The 20,508-nt window shown below is 45.4% G+C and overlaps 1 protein-coding gene across 5 annotated transcripts in view; it reads left to right on the forward strand.

Moving 5' to 3' along the window:
- Positions 1 to 18,228, forward strand: part of CTIF (cap binding complex dependent translation initiation factor) — a 1,024,851-nt gene extending 1,006,623 nt beyond the window's left edge. For 4 of the 5 annotated variants that reach the window (XM_085629546.1, XM_085629566.1, XM_085629584.1 and 1 more), the window contains one exon: positions 14,917 to 16,726. In XM_085629546.1, the coding sequence (XP_085485672.1) occupies positions 14,917 to 15,132 (216 nt within the window). In that variant the 3' untranslated portion in view covers positions 15,133 to 16,726. Of the gene's footprint in view, positions 1 to 14,916 lie in introns of all 5 variants that reach the window. The other variant, XM_085629575.1, reaches the window with a different exon arrangement.
- Positions 18,229 to 20,508: the final 2,280 nt, after the last annotated feature.

The following is a 20,508-nucleotide window of genomic DNA, read 5'->3' on the forward strand; positions in this document are numbered from 1 at the left end:
TAGCAGGCGCATCCTATGGAAGCAGTGGACAGAACCTGCTCTTTCATGGTTAGTCTGGTCTAGACAAACACTGCAGTTCTTAGCTATCATTTTGGGAATCGGTGTGGTGCCAAGTTCTGCAGGCCACCAGTCTGCTGACCAGAGATGCTTGGCTTTGCCAACAGCATGACCTCGTTTCTATCCGTATTCAACTGAAGGCAGTTATTAGACATTTAGGCTGCAAGTGCTTTCATACCTGTCGCAAAACATTGTTTTGATTTGTCTAGAACTTTGTCAAATGTGATGAACAATTGTGTATCATCTGCATAAGATACAGAATTTCAAAGCCGAAAGGTTTGACAGTTTTGGCAAGGGGGCGACATAGATGTTGAATATTAAACAGGAGTCCTGCCCTGCACGCCTTTGTCAATTGACATAGTGCGGGATTTGAAAAAGCCCAGAGAGATGGTTTGGGTTCTATTTTTTAGAAAATCGGATAACCATAGTAGGGCTGTCCTGTAGATACCAGTTGTGTGCAGTCTTTGGAGTAACCCCAAGTGGGACACTGTGTCAAACGCTGAGGATACGTCCAGCAGGACGAGCATTGATGGTATTTCCGCATCGGGGCTAAGCGTATGTGATCGGTGACTGCTACTAAGGTAGCCTCCATGCTGTGTGAAGATCAGAAACCTGATGGGGATGGATCCAGGATCGTATTGGCTTCCAGGTACACCAAGAGTTGTTTGTTAATTTGACCTTCCAGCAATTTTCCCAGTTGTGGAAGCAGAGAGATGGGCCTATAGTTAGCAAGATTTGAAGGTGCAAGATTGGCCTTTTTTTTTAATGGGCTTGACCTGCGCTGCTTTCTAGACAAATAGGATCTTCCCCATGTTTATTGATAAATTAAACAAGGAGCATATAGCAGAGGCCAACTGATTAGCAAGTAATGCTGAAATTCTGGCCGTGCATGGATCAAAATGAGAGCCATATTTGGCTGTTTCCAGCAGGCTTTTAATGAGTTCTGGAGACAAGTTAACATTTTCCAAGCTGGAAACGCAGTTAGGATGTGGGTTATTGAAATTGAGATTGAGGAGTCAAACCAAGAGGCACTAGGAAAATTCTGTTAGATGAGATTAATCCTTAGAGCTCTCCCAACATGTGCTTAGCCCGACACATAAAGAAGGCACTGTGCTTGATCAATTTTTTAAAAATATTAGGCTACACCACTAGTCTGAACAGATCATTATTTAATCAAGTTTTGTTGACCTATATCAGTAAAATCCCACCCCATGACTAATAAAATTCCATCAGTCATGCGAGCATTTCATAAAATTCTACCTTTGGAATGTATTCACTTTCTGGAAGAAAGTACCCCCTCTCTCTCTCTGGTCTAGTGGAGGAAGACGCCAGCACGATTGACAGCTGGATTCAATACATCCCCAATAAGCTAGTGCCGGGCTCCTCATGTACACCCTGCAGAAAAAAAATCCTTCTGAACCCAGGTTTAAGGATAATCTCAGGATTCTGAAGAAACACCACAACATTTTAGAGAGGTAATGGCGAATAAACTACGCAGCCAAGGACAAAGTAATTTATAAGGCAGCCCTAATAAAATACTATGCAGTGGTCAGGACAGCAAAAAAGCACACTTTGAGGAGAGGATAGAGGCAGGCAATAAATCCAGGGACATCTTCCGAGTTGTTAAAAACTTTGTCCCCTAAGACCTGCACTAGACTGCACCAACCCACTGTAGAATGACGCGACAACTTCGCCTCTTATTTTCGCAATAAGATCACAGCTCTTCAAGCCAACTTAACGTCTATGATCCAGTCGGAGCAGAGTGCTCTAGCTCGGTCACTCCTACTATGGCTTCACTTTTACATTTTCAGCCTATTCTTTTGGAAGAATCATTGACAGCCATACGTTCCCTCAAATCAGGATCGCCTCTAAATCTATCAGCGAAAGGTGTAGCCTAATCCACTAATTAATAGAGTGCTCAATGCGTCATTTTCTTCAGCAACAGTCCATGTGTCATGGAAGCTGGCTAAAGTTCTACTCCTAAAAAAGCCTGCAGCGGACCCTACAGAGCAATCAAACTACAGGCCAATCTCTCTACTGTCAGCATTGTCCAAGGTACTGGGAAATTTGTTCATCAGCATCTGTCTCATTATCTCGAAAGTAATGGGCTGCTCCATCCCAGGCAGTCTGGCTTCATGCCATACTTCAGTACAAAGACAGCATTGATTGAAGTTACCGAACACATTAGAGGTACCTTGGACGTGACCTTCGATTCTGTCCCTCATTATATGCCTCTAGCACGCCTCCACTCCATCGGAATAGGTGGATTGTTTTTAATTGGCTAGCTTCCTTTTTGAAGGACACAGGGCAGGAAGTGTAGGTTACCCCATACTCTTCCCGGGCATACGATCTGACAGTGGGAGTGCCGCAGGGGTCGGCCCTGAGCACTACATTGTTTAATGCGTACCTTACCCCTTTAGCACAGTTGGCAGAGGCCCTGGGTGCTAAGGTTATTACATACGCTGACGACACCCAGCTGCTGTTCACTTGTGGGAAGGGATAGGAGATTACGAGAGAGTCCATTAAAACCGGTCTTTCACTGGATGACCTCACATCAATTAAAATGAAACGCAGATAAGACCGACATACTATTCTTCGGCCCCAATCCTCTAGATTAGCAGAGTGTGGCCCAAAGACGCCCCATACCGCAGGGAGGAACAGTCAAGAACTCTGGAATTAAATTTGACAATTCTCTATCTTTTCAGCCACGGATTATGTCGGTGATCGAGTCATGTTTTAGGCTTCTGAGGATACTAAAAACTTTTTTTATGCTTTCTCTCCCAGTCTGCAAAAAGGGGGTCATCCAGGCACTCATAACATCAAGGCATGGCTAAGGCAATGCCCTATATCTGGGACTTCTGGACTATCTACTGAACAAGCTTCAAGTGGTCCAAAATACAGCAGCCAGCATTTTACTTAGCCTGCCCCCAAGAACACGTCTTCACACCTGTGTGCTCTTCACTGACTTCCGATAAAGAAGAAAATTCCCTTCAAAACGTTAGTCCTAGTCCATAGAGCACTGCGCCATTCAGGTGCAGGCTATCTTAGTGCCAGATTTAGTTTCCAAGCCCCCTCCAGAAACTTGCAGTCAGCCCTCTGCTTTCTGGGAAGGATCCCTAAGATCCATTGCATGAGAATGAGCGGAAGGACCTTCTCTTACCTCGGACCAGTGGTGTGAAATAAACTCCAGTGGGAGAAAAACTCTGTAGCAGCTACCGCCTTGTTTAAGAAAAGGTTGAGGACTTGGCTCTTCCTTCAAGACTAGGTGATCTCACTACACAGAGTTGATGTCTGAAAGCTCAGCCCCCTTGAAGTTCCATTCTTTCAACCTCAAAATTATTTCTGCCTTATCATGATTCTCTGTTTTTGCTGGTTAGCACAGTATTGAAAGGACGATGGAAGGGCCTAGTGCAACTGACCTATTTATCAGATGTGTGCATTAGAACAGAAAACCTTTCCAGAAAATTGTTTTACGTCAGAAAAATATTACCTTTATGCAGAAAACTTTCCCCTGCGCCTCCATAAAATTTAGGAGTTTTCTCTTCATAGTCTCACCATGAAAGCACACTTTACGACTATCTTTTGCAAGAGTGGGTTTGTGTGTGTTTCGAGGGTAGGAACTAATGCAGAATGTTTGTGAACCACAAACTTGCGTCTGAAGCGGTTACATCTATTGATCAGCCCCTCTCCCTTGGTCACACCTCCTCCTCCGTGGCCCATCCTAAACTTCATGTAGCCATAGTAGTGTCCTTTTCACTATATTATATTCTATTTTGGGGAATTAAATCCCAGAGATCTTGATTTTGTGAATTAGGATTTGTGAATCTACAGCCAAAAGGTCACTCTGCGCTAATAAATTCAGCTTGTATATAACAAAATTCCAAAATACTATATTTTCTGGATCATATCTCTTGAGATTGTGTCCAATTTCTACCTCCACGACTTTCTGTTTTTGCATCTTCGACAGATAACGCCTTCTCTCGGATTCATGTTTTCATTTATATTATTTTGAACTGAAATTGATCATAGTAAGTGCTTTCTTCCTGAAATCCTAACGTTACACCCTAAAATCCCCAGTAAATTAATTAAAATAATAGTCATTCATCCAGTAACACTTAGCACTAATGATTTCCAGAGCAGTGCAAGTCTATGCACCTTTTCAGGCTTTTATTCCTCCATGGTCACATTGCAGCCGTTTTACCATTTTGGTCCAATCGCTCACTTGGCTTTACTGACACAAGCTTTTTTGTTTCTTTGATTAATAATGTTTATGCTTGAGTCCCTCTGAAGACGAAAGGAGTGAAGTGTTGATGGCCACTGAAACAGTGGCCTCACCTTAAGGTTAATTGTAATAGATGTAGGCAGGCATGCTGGCATATAGAAAACAAGCATTGGCATAGCCAATAGGTCTAGCCTTTGGGCCCTTATAAGTGTTTAGGTATCCAGCACAATATCCTTGGTGCAGCAACATCAAGTGTTGCATGGCTAAACACTTAAAAGGTCCCAAAGGCGAGACCTATTGGCTATGCTAATGCTTGTTTTGAGTGAGTGGCTCGTGCAGGTATGCCACTGTGAGGTAGAGATGCTGCAAGTGCTTTTACAGGAGCCCCTGTGACACTGCGCCTCTTCAAAATATATCTTGGGTCTGGTGTAATACTTCTAGCCCCTATTCCCGTCTTCCTGCACCCAAGGCATCCCTAAAAGTCGCATTTACAGCCGGGGTTGACACTCCTATTACCCCTGCCCTCCAGTGACACTTTACCTGTCACGGGTGGTGGTGGTGGTGGTGGAGGTGGTGGTGGTGGTGGTGGACGTGGTGGTGGTAGTGGACGTGGTGGTGGTGGTGGAGGGAAGACGTGGTGGTGGTGGAGGGAAGACGTGGTGGTGGTGGAGGGAAGATGTGGTGATGGTGGAGGGAAGACGTGGTGATGGTGGAGGGAAGACGTGGTGATGGTGGAGGGAAGACGTGGTGATGGTGGAGGGAAGACGTGGTGATGGTGGAGGGAAGACGTGGTGATGGTGGAGGGAAGACGTGGTGGAGGTGGTGGTGGTGGACGTGGTGGTGGTGGTGGAGGGAAGACGTGGTGATGGTGGAGGGAAGACGTGGTGATGGTGGAGGGAAGACGTGGTGATGGTGGAGGGAAGACGTGGTGATGGTGGAGGGAAGACGTGGTGATGGTGGAGGGAAGACGTGGTGATGGTGGAGGGAAGACGTGGTGGTGGTGGTGGATGACGTGGTGGTGGTGGAGGAGGACATGGCGGTGGTGGAGGAGGACATGGCGGTGGTGGAGGAGGACATGGCGGTGGTGGAGGAGGACATGGCGGTGGTGGAGGAGGACGTGGCGGTGGTGGAGGAGGACGTGGCGGTGGTGAAGGAGGATGTGGTGGTGGACGTGGTGATGGTGGACGTGGTGATGGTGGACATGGTGATGGTGGACGTGGTGGTGGACGACATGGTGGCGGTGGTGGTGGACGACATGGTGGTGGACGACATGGTGGTGGACGTGGTGGTGGATGACGACGTGGTGGTGGGGGACGTGGTGGTGGGGGACGTGGTGGTGGGGGACGTGGTGGTGGGGGACGTGGTGGTGGGGGACGTGGTGGTGGGGGACGTGGTGGTGGTGGACGACATGGTGGTGGTGGACGAAGTGGTGGTGGTGGTGGTGGACATGGTGGTGGTGGTGGACGTGGTGGTGGACATGGTGGACGTGGTGGTGGTGAACGTGGTGGTGGACGTGGTGGTGGTGAACGTGGTGGTGGGGGTGGACGTGGTGGGGGTGGACGTGGGGTGGACATGGTGGTGGAGGACGTGGTGGACAGGGTGGTGGACGTGGTGGTGATGGTGGATGTGGTGGTGATGGTGGACGTGGTGGGGATGGTGGATGTGGTGGTGATGGTGGACGTGGTGGTGATGGTGGACGTGGTGGTGATGGTGGACGTGGTGGTGGTGGTGGACGTGGTGGTGGTGGTGGACGTGGTGGTGGATGTGGTGGTGGTGGTGGAGGATGTGGTGGTGGTGGTGGAGGATGTGGTGGTGGTGGAGGATGTGGTGGTGGTGGTGGATGTGGTGGTGGTGGACGTGGTGGTGGTGGTCGTGGTGGTGGACATGGTGGGGTGGTGGGGGGGACGTGGAGTTGGTGGTGGGGGGGACGTGGAGGGGTGGTGGTGGACGGAGTGGTGGTGGTGGACGGAGTGGTGGTGGTGGACGGAGTGGTGGTGGTGGACGGAGTGGTGGTGGTGGTGGTGGAGGACGTGGTGGTGGTGGTGGAGGACGTGGTGGTGGAGGACGTGGTGGTGGTGGTGGTGGAGGACGTGGTGGTGGTGGTGGTGGAGGACGTGTGGAGGATGTGGCGGTGGACATGGCGGTGGACATGGCGGTGGACATGGCGGTGGACATGGCGGTGGACATGGCGGTGGACATGGCGGTGGACATGGTAGTGGTGGACGACTATTGGGTAGGAGGGTGCTGTCAGAATGCGGAAGGAGAGGAGAATCTCGAAGGGGGCACATGGGAGAGCAGACAGAGGCCGAATAGTATCTGGGTTCTCAGTTGTAACATATTTATTCAAAGTATTGGTTTCTAAAGGCATTTGATTCTTGCTGAGAAAAGAAACTTAATCGGCCCTTCAAACACTGAAATGAATTTCTGTTTGCAGGCTCATATACTCATTCGTCCTAATCAAGTGTGTCCGTGCACTATAAAATATAATGCTTTGGATTTTGTATCGTATTACTGCTACCAGGGAGCTATCAGAGGAGGAAAGGGTAACCCTTGCCATTTAGTGATATCTCTTGTAGCCAGCTGAAAATATAAGTTAATATAGTGCGGAAGAGCACAAAACAAAATAAAACACTAAAAATATACAGAGCCAATCGCAGGACGGGAGGGGCAAAGACCAAAACGGCAGAAGGGGGTAGAGATGCGGCGTGCCATCGAATTGAAAGGCAACTGACACGGCCTGCATCCCAGACACACACAGCATTTCCCTTGTGGTAGCGAGCAGGGGCACCATCTGTTTTCAACATAATTACAAACAGATGACGCCAAAGCTAGCTCCTGCAAGGGAAACACCAAACGTGCACGCGTTACAATAGAAAGCAAGGCAAAACTTGCACGTTTTTGGCCAAAATGCTGATCGATTCCAAAAGGTCGCCTCCTATGCAGCGCATGTGCGCTGCGTAGGCGAGACCTAAAAAGAGAAAAAAGCATTTATGTGCAAGGGCTAACAAACATACAAACGCCATTCACACTGACCAAAATATACATAGGTCTCCAAGAACATGCACCAATACACATGCCGGCAACAATTATACATTGACAACACAGAGAAGCACACAAGCATACTGTCACAAACAACAAACATATAGCCACAAATCTACGGAAGGGCATACAGACAGTGAAAACACACCATAGGCATCAGTGCACATACAGACCAACACACCTATGGGCACCCAAACACACAGACCAAAAGACTTGCATCTATTCATGTACACAAGTCAACAAACATGTAGGCACTCATTCATATACAGGCACCAGTGCACACAAACATATATAAAGGCATCCATGTTAACAGACACGCTCATGGCCGCACGATCTCCGCTCAGTACCGGGTGGAGCAGGGAAGGCGTCAGGGGTGCCCCCTATCCCCCATCTTGTTTGCCCTGGCCGTAGAGCCCCTGGCGTGTAGGGCGCGGTCAGGGAGTGCATACAGGGGGCTGCAGTTAGGCGGACAAACACATCATATAGCACTGTACGCGGACGACCTCCTGTTCTTTTTAAAAGATACGGACGGGGACTTGAGGGGGGCTAAGACCATGATGGGAGCGTTTGGCGCACTATCGGGACTCCACGTGAATTGGCAGAAATCCCGGCTGTTCCCGGTGGACACTCCGCCTCCTGAAGGGCTAGGAGAGCTGCAGTAGGAGCCTCGATGCTTCAGATACCTGGGATTTAATATTTTTCACTTCATATCAGACGTGCAGGAGGGGAATGTGAGGGGAGCTTTAAGTTCCCTGAGGGGAAATATGGCCTTTTCAGAGGGATTGCCTCTGTCCGTGGCAGGGAGGGTGTCCTTGCTGAAGATGGTGGCTCTCCCCAGGCTGCTGTACTTCTTTACCACCCTACCAGTGTGAATACTGGCTGCATGGTTTCGAGAGCTGGACTCCTGCCTCTCAGCTTTTATATGGGGTGCAAGCATACAGAGGGTGGCCCTATCCACGCTAACGAGGGCACACCTAGAGGGGGGGCCTGGCGGTTCCAGAGATGGAGACATACTACGTAGCGGGGCAGCTGCAGAGGTTCACACAGTGGGTGGCAAGTAGCCTGGACTCGGAAGGAAGGAGGCCTCCCTACACCCCGGAGAGGGCAGTAGTGCTTGGCACCCTGATGCACACCATTAAACCGCAGCATGTCCGTGCCAATGAGCACAAGGTGATAAGGCGTTGCTGGGGTTGATGTCTGCAAAAGATGAAGACAAAACGCCCATACTCAACGGAGCTGTCGCTCTCACTGCTCGAGGCACTTCCACACAGGGGACAGTGGAGGCAGATAGAGGAATAGGCACAAGCAGGGGTTACCAAAATTGGAGACCTATACAGAGACTGGGAATTACTCACCTTTGACGCATTCCGCACAGAATAGGATATCCCGCAGGGGCACTTCGTGCTCTTCGGGGCATCATGTGGGCAATGCGCAGACATTGGGGGGTGGGAACGACTGCACCACCGACTCACTCTACGTGTGAATACATAGGCCTGGCAAGGGGTACAATAAAGGCTATTACTTGCCTATACAGGGCCATCAGACGCGACTCTACACAACCGCTGGAGGGACTCCAGACCAAATGGGCGACTGACCTGGGTAGAACCCTAGAGGACAAAGATTGGGAAAACATGCTACAAAGGGCCACTAAAGTCTCTCGCAATGCGAGATTTAGGCTGATTAGCTTTTATACAGTACAAAGGGCACACATCACACCGGACAGAATCCATCGCTTCTTCCACAGGGAGGATGCGGAATGCCCGAGATGCTGAGAAAAGGGAGCTAATTTCATACACATGATATGGAGCTGTCCCCGGTTAGCGAATTACTGGCAGGAAGTGACAAGAGCAATAACAAGATTAACAGGGCGAATAGTGCCGTGCACACCAGAACATGTATTACTAAATGGGTTTTCTCACTCAGCTAAGACTAAGGTTACTGCTAAATTTCAAGACCCAGCCTTCATACTGGCGAAGCGGGAAATAACCAGCAAATGGAAAGCACCAGCTGGCCACAGTATCCATAGATGGAAACGAGGCCAGCTGCGAAGGTAGCGAGAAGGGGTATAGGTAGAGCTGAGAGGGAGCATGCCTGGGAGGCGCTGGTGGAGGACATGAGAAATATGGGCCAGGGATCTGAACCCAATACCCCCATAGGACTATCTCGGCACAGGAGCACCGGGATCAGGTCGAGGGGTTGGACGAGCATCCAGAGAGAGAAGTGCCCAATGACTAAGATACACATGAAGGGTTGGGCAGTCGTAAGCACCACCGATGCTTCAGATATCTGCCCATAGCCAAACTCAGAGGAAGGTAGTGCAATACCCTAGTTGACAGCAGCGCAGGGGTGTGGGGGGAGTTGGGAAAGTTGGGGGTGAGGGAATTTGATGGTACATGACTAGAGTGGAAAAATTAGTAGCTTTGTACGTTAAATGATGCTGATTTCATGGTAAAGTTTTGCAGCCAAAATGACAGTAAGCTGTGACAAAGGCACATGCCCAAAGCAATATGTTGTAATGCTGGATCCACGTGTATAATGACATGTATAAAAGACAATAAAATGTTTTTTTTAAACAGACACACGCTCATGCCACTGCATACAAAATGCATATAGGTACTCGTGCTGCATGACCAAAACATTGGCAGATGTGAACTTTGAAAGAAAGAGTTAAAATAATGTAACACGGATGGATGGACGAATGGGGATGCTGGGTGGGTAAATGTATAGTTGATGCTTATTTAATGAAAGCTTCATATCCACTTATACTTTAGCCATGCTATTGGTAAAATCAAATTTGGGATGGAGACAGTTGTAGAGTGCCAACACACCTTCAGTACTTGGCCTAAACTTGAAGAAACTATTTTTGGATGGAATACTTAAGTTCCCATGCCTATACAACGTATGTCCTCTTTGGAATTGCCACCTGCAGGTGCAGTCGGTGTAGGATGTATGATAGTGGCATGGATGGCTAAACCACGCGTGCCTCTACCATGCAGCCCAAACCACGAATGCGTCTTAACCGCACATTTTGTGGTAAAGGCATGAATGGTAAGGGGGTATGTGTGGCTAAGGTCGCCACTACCCCGACCCCCCCCTCCCCTAAATTGCGAACCCCCTACCTGCCCCACGCCCGAGGCCCAAAACCTTCCCTGAAAACTACCCATTCCCCTCCGAGGCTAAAACCCTGCTCCTTAACATACACTACCCCTACCCCCCCACCCCGCACTGTTGCTAAAACTACCCCAACCCCTTCCACTGCCCTGAGACCTAAAACCTTAACCCCTAATTTAAAAAAATACCCCGACCCCCCAGCACTAAAAACTACCCTAACACCCCTCTCGAGTCCCAAAAAGGTCCTCAAGTCCGGAAAACTACCCTGCCCCCCCCCCCCACCCCCGCCCACTGCGCACTGCCTTAAACACACACATGCGGGGTTAAGGCAAATGCGTGGTACCTACAAGCATGGTAGCGATTGCGTTGTTGAACCCTCATGGCTCTGCCTGCGTTGTTCCGACTGTTTCCCGTCTGTGTATGCTTTCAATCCTTGTTACTTGTGGTATAGTCCTTCATTTCCAGTACCGTAAATCAAAACCTGCATAACATCTCATTTGTTCTATGACATAATGAGAATTGCCTTGCCACATCACTCTATGTGCATATTGAAACCTGGATTTAAGTAATCAAGTGTGTTAGTGCACTTTGTTCATTTGATACCAATAGAGACTATTGTTCCCAGAATGCACTGATTTGATAAAAGAAAGCCCAGCAATGAAAACATTGTTGTCATATAAAAACACGCTAGAAGTCTTAGCTATGCTGTGTCTGCGTGAATTAACTTCACCAGGTTTTTTTCATAATTGTGACAGTTTTATATGTTCTTATTTTCCTGTTTCCAAATCCAGTGTATGGTTTTCTATTGACATTTTGCAACAAAGTAGATGAGAAAAGTCTGCTACACAAATTATTTATCTGCTCAGCACTTAAACATTTTCATTAAGCTGCATTTACATTTCCTTCCAGACATACATGGGTCCCGTGCTATACATTTTTGTGGAGGGTCTTGAAAGAAATGAGATCCACTTAACCGTTTACAGTATAATGTTTTAGTCAGTCTGTAAATGTAGGAGTACTCCGTACATAGGCGTGTATATAGCATGCATTGCTACTAAAGTCTCGATTAAAACATGGCTTCTTTTTTGGATCAGGATTTAGACAGCACAGTTGTCAAACTGACCAAATGGTTACAATGTACAAAGAGTGGACTTTGTGTATGCCTCTTTGAGCCATAGGCATTCTTTGACCAGCCTCTTTCAGTGGTTGCCTTGAGAGATTGTCAATCACTTCTTAGCCAGTGGAATAGTTCTCTCTAATCTAATGCTACTGGCTGTTCATCTGCATCCTCCCACCTCTACGAACTGCATGAGGCACTACCTTACAGCTGGCCTCTCTATTCACTCCTGCTGGCTCCCGCTCATTTGACACACTGTAATGTGCTATCATTGCTGTTTTAGCACATCCAACCAAAATATATATTTTTTGTCAATGCTTATACTCACAAAACCTAAAATGGCACACTCGCACCAGAGTTTCTCATTCATATCTCCCCAAAGGATTTCTCAAACATGTGATAAGTGTCATTCGTTTAAAAAAACAGTCAGCACCATCAATGACAACAACAAATACCATACCTTGGCACAACTGCTGAACTCCATCATGCTCGACACCTGCATGTCTCTATTACTACGCCTATCACAGACTACTAATTCTACACAGAACACCCTGGACCTTTCACCTTATATATCCAAAATCTTTAGCATTCATTAGGCCAAGACTAAAAACTGTACAATCTTTTCTTAAGCTCCTCTCTACAGGCTCTGTTAGTTATCCTTTCATTGCTCTTTTAGTTTCCATGGTGCCCGTTTTGCTCATCCTTCCTAAATGTACTATATAACCTCCATACCAATAGCAGTTTTTGAATGAACTATTATTGAAATCAAATAAAGAGGAGTCTTTGCACTTGAAACTCCTGCCACTCCCAACACAGTATTTGTTACACAAGTGGTCTCGTATCACCCAGAGCCTATGTGATTACTTTATAAATTAAAGCAGAAGTGCATTGTGAATGGCTTACAGCTCGTAGCAAGAGTATCTGTTATAAAAGCATCTGTTTTTGCCTCTAATATCTAATGACGACGACCTTTTGAGCTATTATTCCTCATGAAAGAATAAGGTTTACTACCACGTGTCAACATTTGTGACAGACATGTCTGTGCGTCTGAAATGTTCTCATGGATGAAAGGGACCTTCATTCATGCGTTTACTCTTTTTTGTTGATGGTTTAGGACAGTACCATTTAATCAGTTTGGCTCCTCCCTAGCATTATGGCCTTGTGTCGCTAGAATTATCGACAGAGGATGGTCACTGCACTGATAAACATTAAAGGTCAAAAGCACTGAAAGATTCTATAACAAGCCATAACACACATTGGCAATGTCAGTCAGTCTGGCTTATAACAGAACGTGTCTCATAAGTGACTGACTAGTTTAGGCACTCAGTAGGTCAACATGCGTGCTTTCTGTCACGGATCATTGCACTTACACATCTATTCATCCACATACTGACTCATTCTTGCATGTATCCATTTACCAATCCACAATAAAAGAAAGGCACACAAACTCAACAAGCATATGGAAGTTAAGATAAAAGAATAAAAAAAAAAAGAAAACATGCTGCCACTTAAATTGGTGGGCACATGTTTGCAATATAAAAAAATAAACATAGTAGTGGGTGTCCATCTTGTAATGACATTGTACATGGTGTGTCATTGTTTTAAAGTTCCATTGTGGCTGCAGCATTTAGAAGCAATGTGTTGGCCATCGCAGAGAGAAAAAACAATGATACACTATGCACAATACCATTCCAAGATCACTGCTCAGTAAACGTTACACTGGTAGGCCATCTTCAAATGCTTAAGTGTATAGTGTAACACTGCTCTACTGGTCCAAGGTGGCCAACATAGTGTTTCAGAACATGCTGACCATCTTGGAACTGCGAAACAATGATCCGCTGTGGGCAGTACCGTTCCAAGATTGCAAACCACTTTCCCACAAGGCAACCATCAGAAATAAGGTCATAAAAGTACAAATAAGTGCAAAATGACAGCTAGCAAAACAATATACAACTCTTCTTAAAACAAGCATTCTCAAATTACAAATCTTCTAACCTGAGGTTTGTCACAAGGGGTAACCAGCACCAAAGCCCCTGCCTACGATGATATTTTGCGAGGTTCCATGTAGCAAAATGCCTGTCAGCAAACATTAACACAGTGTAATGGCAATCCAGCCTTGAAGGCCTATTGGCTTTAACATAAACTTTTCACAATAAATATGAGAGCCATACTGCCTTTGTAATTACTCTTAATAATAAACATATCAGGCGCATAGCCATACTCAGTGGCTTGCTGTCATACCAACTGAGTTGTGCTGTAATGAGTTCAAGCGTTTCTCCAGGGCAGAAAATGCACTACAAGTCCCCTTTTTCAGCGGAGTTACATAATTGATGCCCAATCAAAATCTCTACTCAAGGCAGTCAACATTTGAGAGGAGCCAAAGCCCCTCTTCTTTCAGCATTGCTTCTTGAAGCTATTTATCTGTTGATCCCGCAACTTTGTTGACAGGTGTGCTGCTAAGCCAGGCCCTAAAACTAACAGTGACCAACATCATAAGACTAAAAGACTTAATTCACAAAGATTGTTATTTAGTAAATAAGGAGATGCCTCTTAATGGATTTACCCCAGATAAGTTTACCTTATTTGCAAATATTTGCAGTAGTGCAAATCTAGCTAGAGGTACCCAAAGTCCTTTGCAATTTAGAGTCACAATAGTGAGGAACATATTGAAGACGAAGTGAGCATCTCAGGGATGCTTGAGGCCATCTCCATATCTGCTTTCACACGTCTATCACATTAAGCCGCGGATATTCTATGTAGGTCCAAGAGTAGTGGATCCATGACTAATTTCCAGATAACCAGTGGCTATGTAAGTTATTTATTTTTAGATTAATTTCAAGCAAATTTACCTTACCGAGATCTTGAAAGCGGCATAGTTCCAATCTACTGGACGTATATTAAACAACTTTGCATTAAGGTAAAAGACAGCTAGCTTAAATTTGAGATGTTTTTGAGTTGGACCCAAAGTATATTACAAAACCTAAGGTATAGGTTACATTTTCCCCAAAAAATATTAGTAGAAACAAGGGGTAAAGGGCAAAGTATGCTTAGGGCTTAGGCAATTCCCCATTTCTTTTGGTGTAGAAACATACAAAATGTCTTACACATTATTACACAAACATATTTCAAGTCTCTTCTAAAGTTCCTTTAGTACAATAATGAATCCTAGTTCAGAAGTTACGAACTTATTAAAAAATGTTGCTGGGTCCCGTGACTGGTTGAAGCATCCATTTATTTACCCCCCCCCCCAAAATCTGTTATTCCACCTGCTTGAAAAAGACAAGTTTATTTTTTTATTTAGAGATGTGCAAAATGTCTGTCTGCTGACTTGAACTTTAACACACGACTTCTGACCTTCCTCTCTTGGCAGCTGCAGAGCACAGGCCGTCTGTTGGAGGAGCAGCTGCCGGATATGATGACAGAGTTGTTGGCGGTAGCACGCGACAAGATGCTGTGTCCATCGGAGTCCATGCTGACAAGGTCCCTCCTCCTGGAGGTCATCGAGCTGCACGCCAACCATTGGAACCCCCTGACGCCACACATCACACAGTACTACAATAAGACAATCCAGAAACTGACAGCTTGAAGGACCATTGTGGGAGGCGATGGCGTGACCTCTGCTGGGGGTTGAGGCAAGGAACTGAACAGTGAACATATACTGGAAAATGTGGAGATACTCGCTCCCTCCTCCCTTTATCCACCAGGAGCATGCTTGAGTATATGTTCAGAAGGGGTACGCAGTGATCCCCCCCACACACACAAGCGCCACCACTGTTCTCATTTAAACCATTGCTTGTGCAGCAACACACACTTCCAGCAGTGCCATTGTTGGGCTCATAAAAGCAGGAATAAAGAGGCATGGAAAGCGAGTGAAAAGCCAAGGCTGGCATTGTTTTCTCTCCATTGTGCCGGCTTCCAGTGCCCAACCGGCAGGAGAAAACACAGAGCAGATGTCTTTTGGGGGTACAAAAGAGGACACGTTCCACACCAGACACTCATAATTGACTGGTCGCCCATGTCAAAATGGGTCTGGTGTGAAAGAGACATGACAAGACTTTAGATTAGATCCTTGCACGGGCTTCGATTTTTTTTATTTGCACTGTTCTTTTTGTGTAAACAGGAAGAAAGGAAAATTGCATTGAACAAAATTCCCATAGGATGATGAGCTAATGAATGGGTGGGCTCGGGCCCTCGTTTAGCCGGGTAAAGCCACTTTAGAAGCAACACAGCCAACAATGCTCTTTAGCTGAGGGAAATTATACTAATTGAAAACTTCTGTCCCGGGATGGTGTTTCTCAGGAATTGGGATTCCGGGAAAAGTCAGTATTGCAGTATAAGCGCTGGAGGTCGACCATCGGCCCTCTCCGCTGTAATCAGTACGTTTCTTACGTATATACTTGGCTGTAATTGTAGTATTCTCTTTAAAGAGACGGTGGGTTTAATATTATAGAGGAGAAGGGAAGAAAACAAAGATTTGACTACTCACTGTTAAAACATAGACGACGAGGATTGTAGGAAAAGTGGGCGTCCAGACGTCTAATTCCACGTGGTTTATTACTTTTATCCCCACAACAAACCGTCTATCCTTATTCACAAAATACCCCCTCCCCCCCCACGCACAAAAAAAAAACAGGTCGACACGCCACACGTCATTAATTGATCATTGTGTCAGCCTTGTGAGAGAACGTTAAAATAAATGGCTTCAGTTTTTGACATAAATGGCAAAGACTAAATAAAGCACCACGGTCTGCTGCACAACACCGTACCGAGTCCGTAGCGGGGGAGGCTTGTAGCATGAAACCGAGCTAGCGAAAGGTGTTATTCCCTTGCTAAACGAGTCCTCCGTGCAGCAGGCCTGCAATGAAGGGAGCGAACACAATACCCCTGAATTATATATTATTACACTTTTTCCAAAGACTTACAACCGTTAGAGCCTGACTGACGCCAGTCATTACTAACGTCACGTAGACGCTAAAGTAAAGAGAGAGAGAGGCTCACAGTGATGACGACACGTTAGCAACGAACCGGAAATGACGGCATGCTCTGCGCAGGACGTCATCCTGGATTTTGGAGGCCCGGCATGAATTCGCATGAATTCAACATTCCTGTAATGTTTAGGGCAAAGGTATGTTTGTGGTCTTTTGCAGATCCATTTAAGTAATCGTTTAAGTTAAAATAAACCGCAGGAATTGGATAACATTTTGAGGCCTCGTATTCACTGTTTGGTGTATCACCTAGCCCCCCGCCCTCATGCCGCTTCATTTCATTAAGCGTATGAATTTATATTATCGTAACTCAGATGTCACTTTTTAACTGTAAGCGGCGGGAAGGGTCACAGTGCAATAACATTAATAATCCCCTCTCTCTTTGGCCTCTCATAAGTACACACTTGGACATGTCACAGCGCCAAATTTTAAAAGGAGGCGCGGGCCTTAACGTTTTCAAATCGGGAGGAACCAGCCCTCTAGGCCGATATTTCGTTTGTTTTCGTAACCTTATTGTGTTTGTATTACCGAGCATACCTTTGTTCTGCCGCCGAGGCACAGCATGAAGTGTACACAGAGGGCCGCTCGCACTAAGGACACACCCCCAGAGGAAACCTAGAGCGACAAAACGAATTCACACACAGGTGAAGGGGGAGGGGGGAGTTTGGTTTGGATGAGACCGACAACGGACTCTTTAACGCGCAAAGATAAATATGCGATGTTGGGTGCATAGCGCGGACGTTGGCTCGGGGGACTAAAGAAGGTGAAGTTATGTAACTAAGTTCCTTTTGGCGCCAAGAGCCTTGCCAATCGAAACCTAATTGCTTATGTCTCCGTAAAAAAGGTGCATTTCACATCAGCATGCGCGGTCATGCTCTGTAAACCTTTCTACTTTGTTTGAAAAGTTCACTAGAAGTACAGCAGACAGGTGTGTGAAACCATGGAGCTTTCTGCACACGGTCTTGCCAAGTCAAAGTGCCTTCTCCTAAATGGCTATTTGCACCTAGAGTGAGATCAGGTTGCCTGTGGAGGTGACACACACACATAGATATATTTGTTCGTTCCCTTTCACGTTTGACTTTGTTTCTGGTCAGTAATCTAAAGCATTGTATGAATGTATTGTGTGCTGGCTGAGTCCAGTGTTGAATAGAAAATCTTCAATGTTATATTTTTTTGGAGATAGACCGGCATCTTTGCTATTATAATGAATGTCCCGTGCATACTAACATTGGTTTGTCCCCCTGAAGATAAATATTTATAATCTTATTTTAGCATGCTTTGAAGTGGCTTGTTTCTGAAATGTTCCTGCCCGAAGAATGCCAAAGCGTGACAGCACTTCACCGAACTCTCCTGGAAATTAGTCATGATTTGATGACCTTTCTTGGTACCTGGTGCATTACTCCTTCAGTCGCCAAGCCCTTAGTAGTGTCTGTCCAATGAAGTCTAAGACAGTATTAAGAAATGGCAGAGTTGCTGAGGATGGAAGTGCTGCCACTGGTCTGTCTCTTGATTGCGTTTGGGATGCTCTTTAAATCTAACTTGATAAAACTACCACAATATCCGTGCTAAATTCTACTTGGTAACAGTAACTTACCACTTTGCGCCATCACTCAGGTAGTGAGTAACATTAATGTGTATTTCAGCTGTATCTGTTTAAGGCCCATCAATAAAGCTGTATTGGTTCTAGTTGTTAACTATAGGAAGCTCATCGCTTTCTATCACACCTGTCGTCCCCCCCCCCCCCCACACCCCCCTAATCCCCAAGGAATCATGGACTAGAGATTTAGGATCCTTTTTAACTATTGCCCTATTTTGGTCCAGAACTCATTGACAGTCATCCCTTTCTCAGTGGCCTTTATGCTTAATATATGCTCGGAAATATTATAGATGTGAGCTTAATCTTTCATTTAGCTCTGCTCTCCAACTCACAATGGGGTGTGGCTTCTCTAAGTGGATAGAGAGAGAGAGGCAATGGACTTGTCACTAAACTTCAGAGAGACCTAACCTCAAGATCACGTTGACATTGGTGACAGGCAGGGGTAAGTTAGTCTGCTGGATTGACACCTAAGTGGTTGCCTTGAATGTTGGAAATTGGTTTGGTATGCTAAGCGGAGGACCCCAAGTTCAAAGCGTAGCAGGAGTAAATAATTCCTTTATATTCTGTCAGGTAATAAGGCCAGAGTGCAGATGTTTTCACACTTAAGTAACACTAAGGATTGGGTTAGGGTAGTGGGTATTTCCAAAGGAGCGGACAGTTGAAATGGGACATATACCTGCAGAGTCGTAACTTAGAGTAATTTACGACATTTGAAATATTTTCCAATCTTTATCTGTTATTCTTCATGAGTCAGATATAGCTGGTGTGGGAAATGCATAACTATTAAGATTTTCACCTCTAGTGTGACTGAAAGGAAGTCTTCCTATCAAAACATATTTTCCAGGGGCAGGAAAAAGGATTTTTAATGAAATATCCACGATTTCCGAAATGCTTTCATGCATAATTTTGACAGTTTGGTAATTCTGCACATTTTGTTAGGAAAAGCCAACATATACTCGACTTCTACGTGTCTGCAATATATTAATACACAATAATTCCAAATATACAGGCAACACATCCATCTGCCTGGGCCATTCAAGAATCATGTAGTGAGTTGGTTCTAAATCTCCTAGGAGTTGAGGCACATCATTCATTATCCATTGATTTTTGAATTGTTTATGCATTAGGGCAGAATAATAATAGCAATTGTTCATGTTGCTCACGCATCACAAACTGAATTGTTTCAAGGTGGTTTTATCATACTGGTTGAGACATCAGTCTCATGAACGTTTGTCCGCCATCACAATGTTTCTTTGCGACTCAAACTCCTAACCTGGGTGATTTTCCTATTGAACCAGCCTATGCGTCTCATACACCACAGTTCAGTGAATGAGATAGGTTCTGGAGTCCATTCGGTGCTTTCAAAGAAAAGCAGCACAACATCTTGCATCTAACATGTACAGTAGAAGGGCTTTGGTTGAGGATTGACATATCCCTTCATACTTTGAATGCATCATCTCCCCCACGCAGATATTCACAAGAGCTTGAGTAAGTCAGATACAGTGATAAACTTTGCAGATATTTGGTCCCTGTAGTGTTTCTGCTTCCAAACTAGAGGAAGACACCGGTCAGAGTGTAATTTTACCTATACATCAAAAGAACTGGCCATGAAAGATCCTTTGCAGAGCTGAGGGTCATGATAGGGACTACACTATTGTGCAACATAATTAATGCCACCTCTCTCGTGGATGGGCAGAACCCCCTGGGACCCTCTTACATGGTCTATTTCATGTGCTCTTACATTGGTATATATTTAGGTGAACTGAAGTAAGAATTATTTATTTTCCAAGAGATGGTGAAGCCTGTTGTTGCAAATGCTATGTCTCAAACATATGTTTATGTAGAGCTAAGAACATGAAACCATTTGTATAATTAACATCTATTTAGAGATCTACTTGGTGTAGTTTTTCTTTTATGCTTTTGGAGTCTGCATTTCAACGTTCCCAACTAACATGACAAATCCTTCGTCGTGACCTGATGTATTCATAAATTATTTTTTTAATTTAATGTGTTCATTCTAGATGTCACTTTTTGTTTATGCTCCATAATTTTGTTGGTACATTAGAGTCTCAAGATCCATATCTGTTTTTGCAGTTGGGCTTGTGACCAACTGTAATATTGAAGCTTCAGATGGTAAGACATTTCTCTTGTTGCGAAAGTTACGACTTTGGCGTAACTCTACAAGGGGTGCTTTCCCACCCACAGGTGAGCTTGGTTCAATACACCAGCGATGAATGTGGATGTCAAGTTATTGTAGCCCCACAAACACTACTCAATGTGTAATTTATACAGAGGTATTGCTTTTGTGTTACTAAGAATCCCGTAAAGGGATCAGACGCACTGTGGAAACAGCAACAAACCTTATTTTGTTATTTACAGT

Source organism: Triturus cristatus, chromosome 2_1 (assembly GCF_964204655.1).
Source record: "Triturus cristatus chromosome 2_1, aTriCri1.1, whole genome shotgun sequence".
Taxonomy (NCBI): domain Eukaryota; kingdom Metazoa; phylum Chordata; class Amphibia; order Caudata; family Salamandridae; genus Triturus; species Triturus cristatus.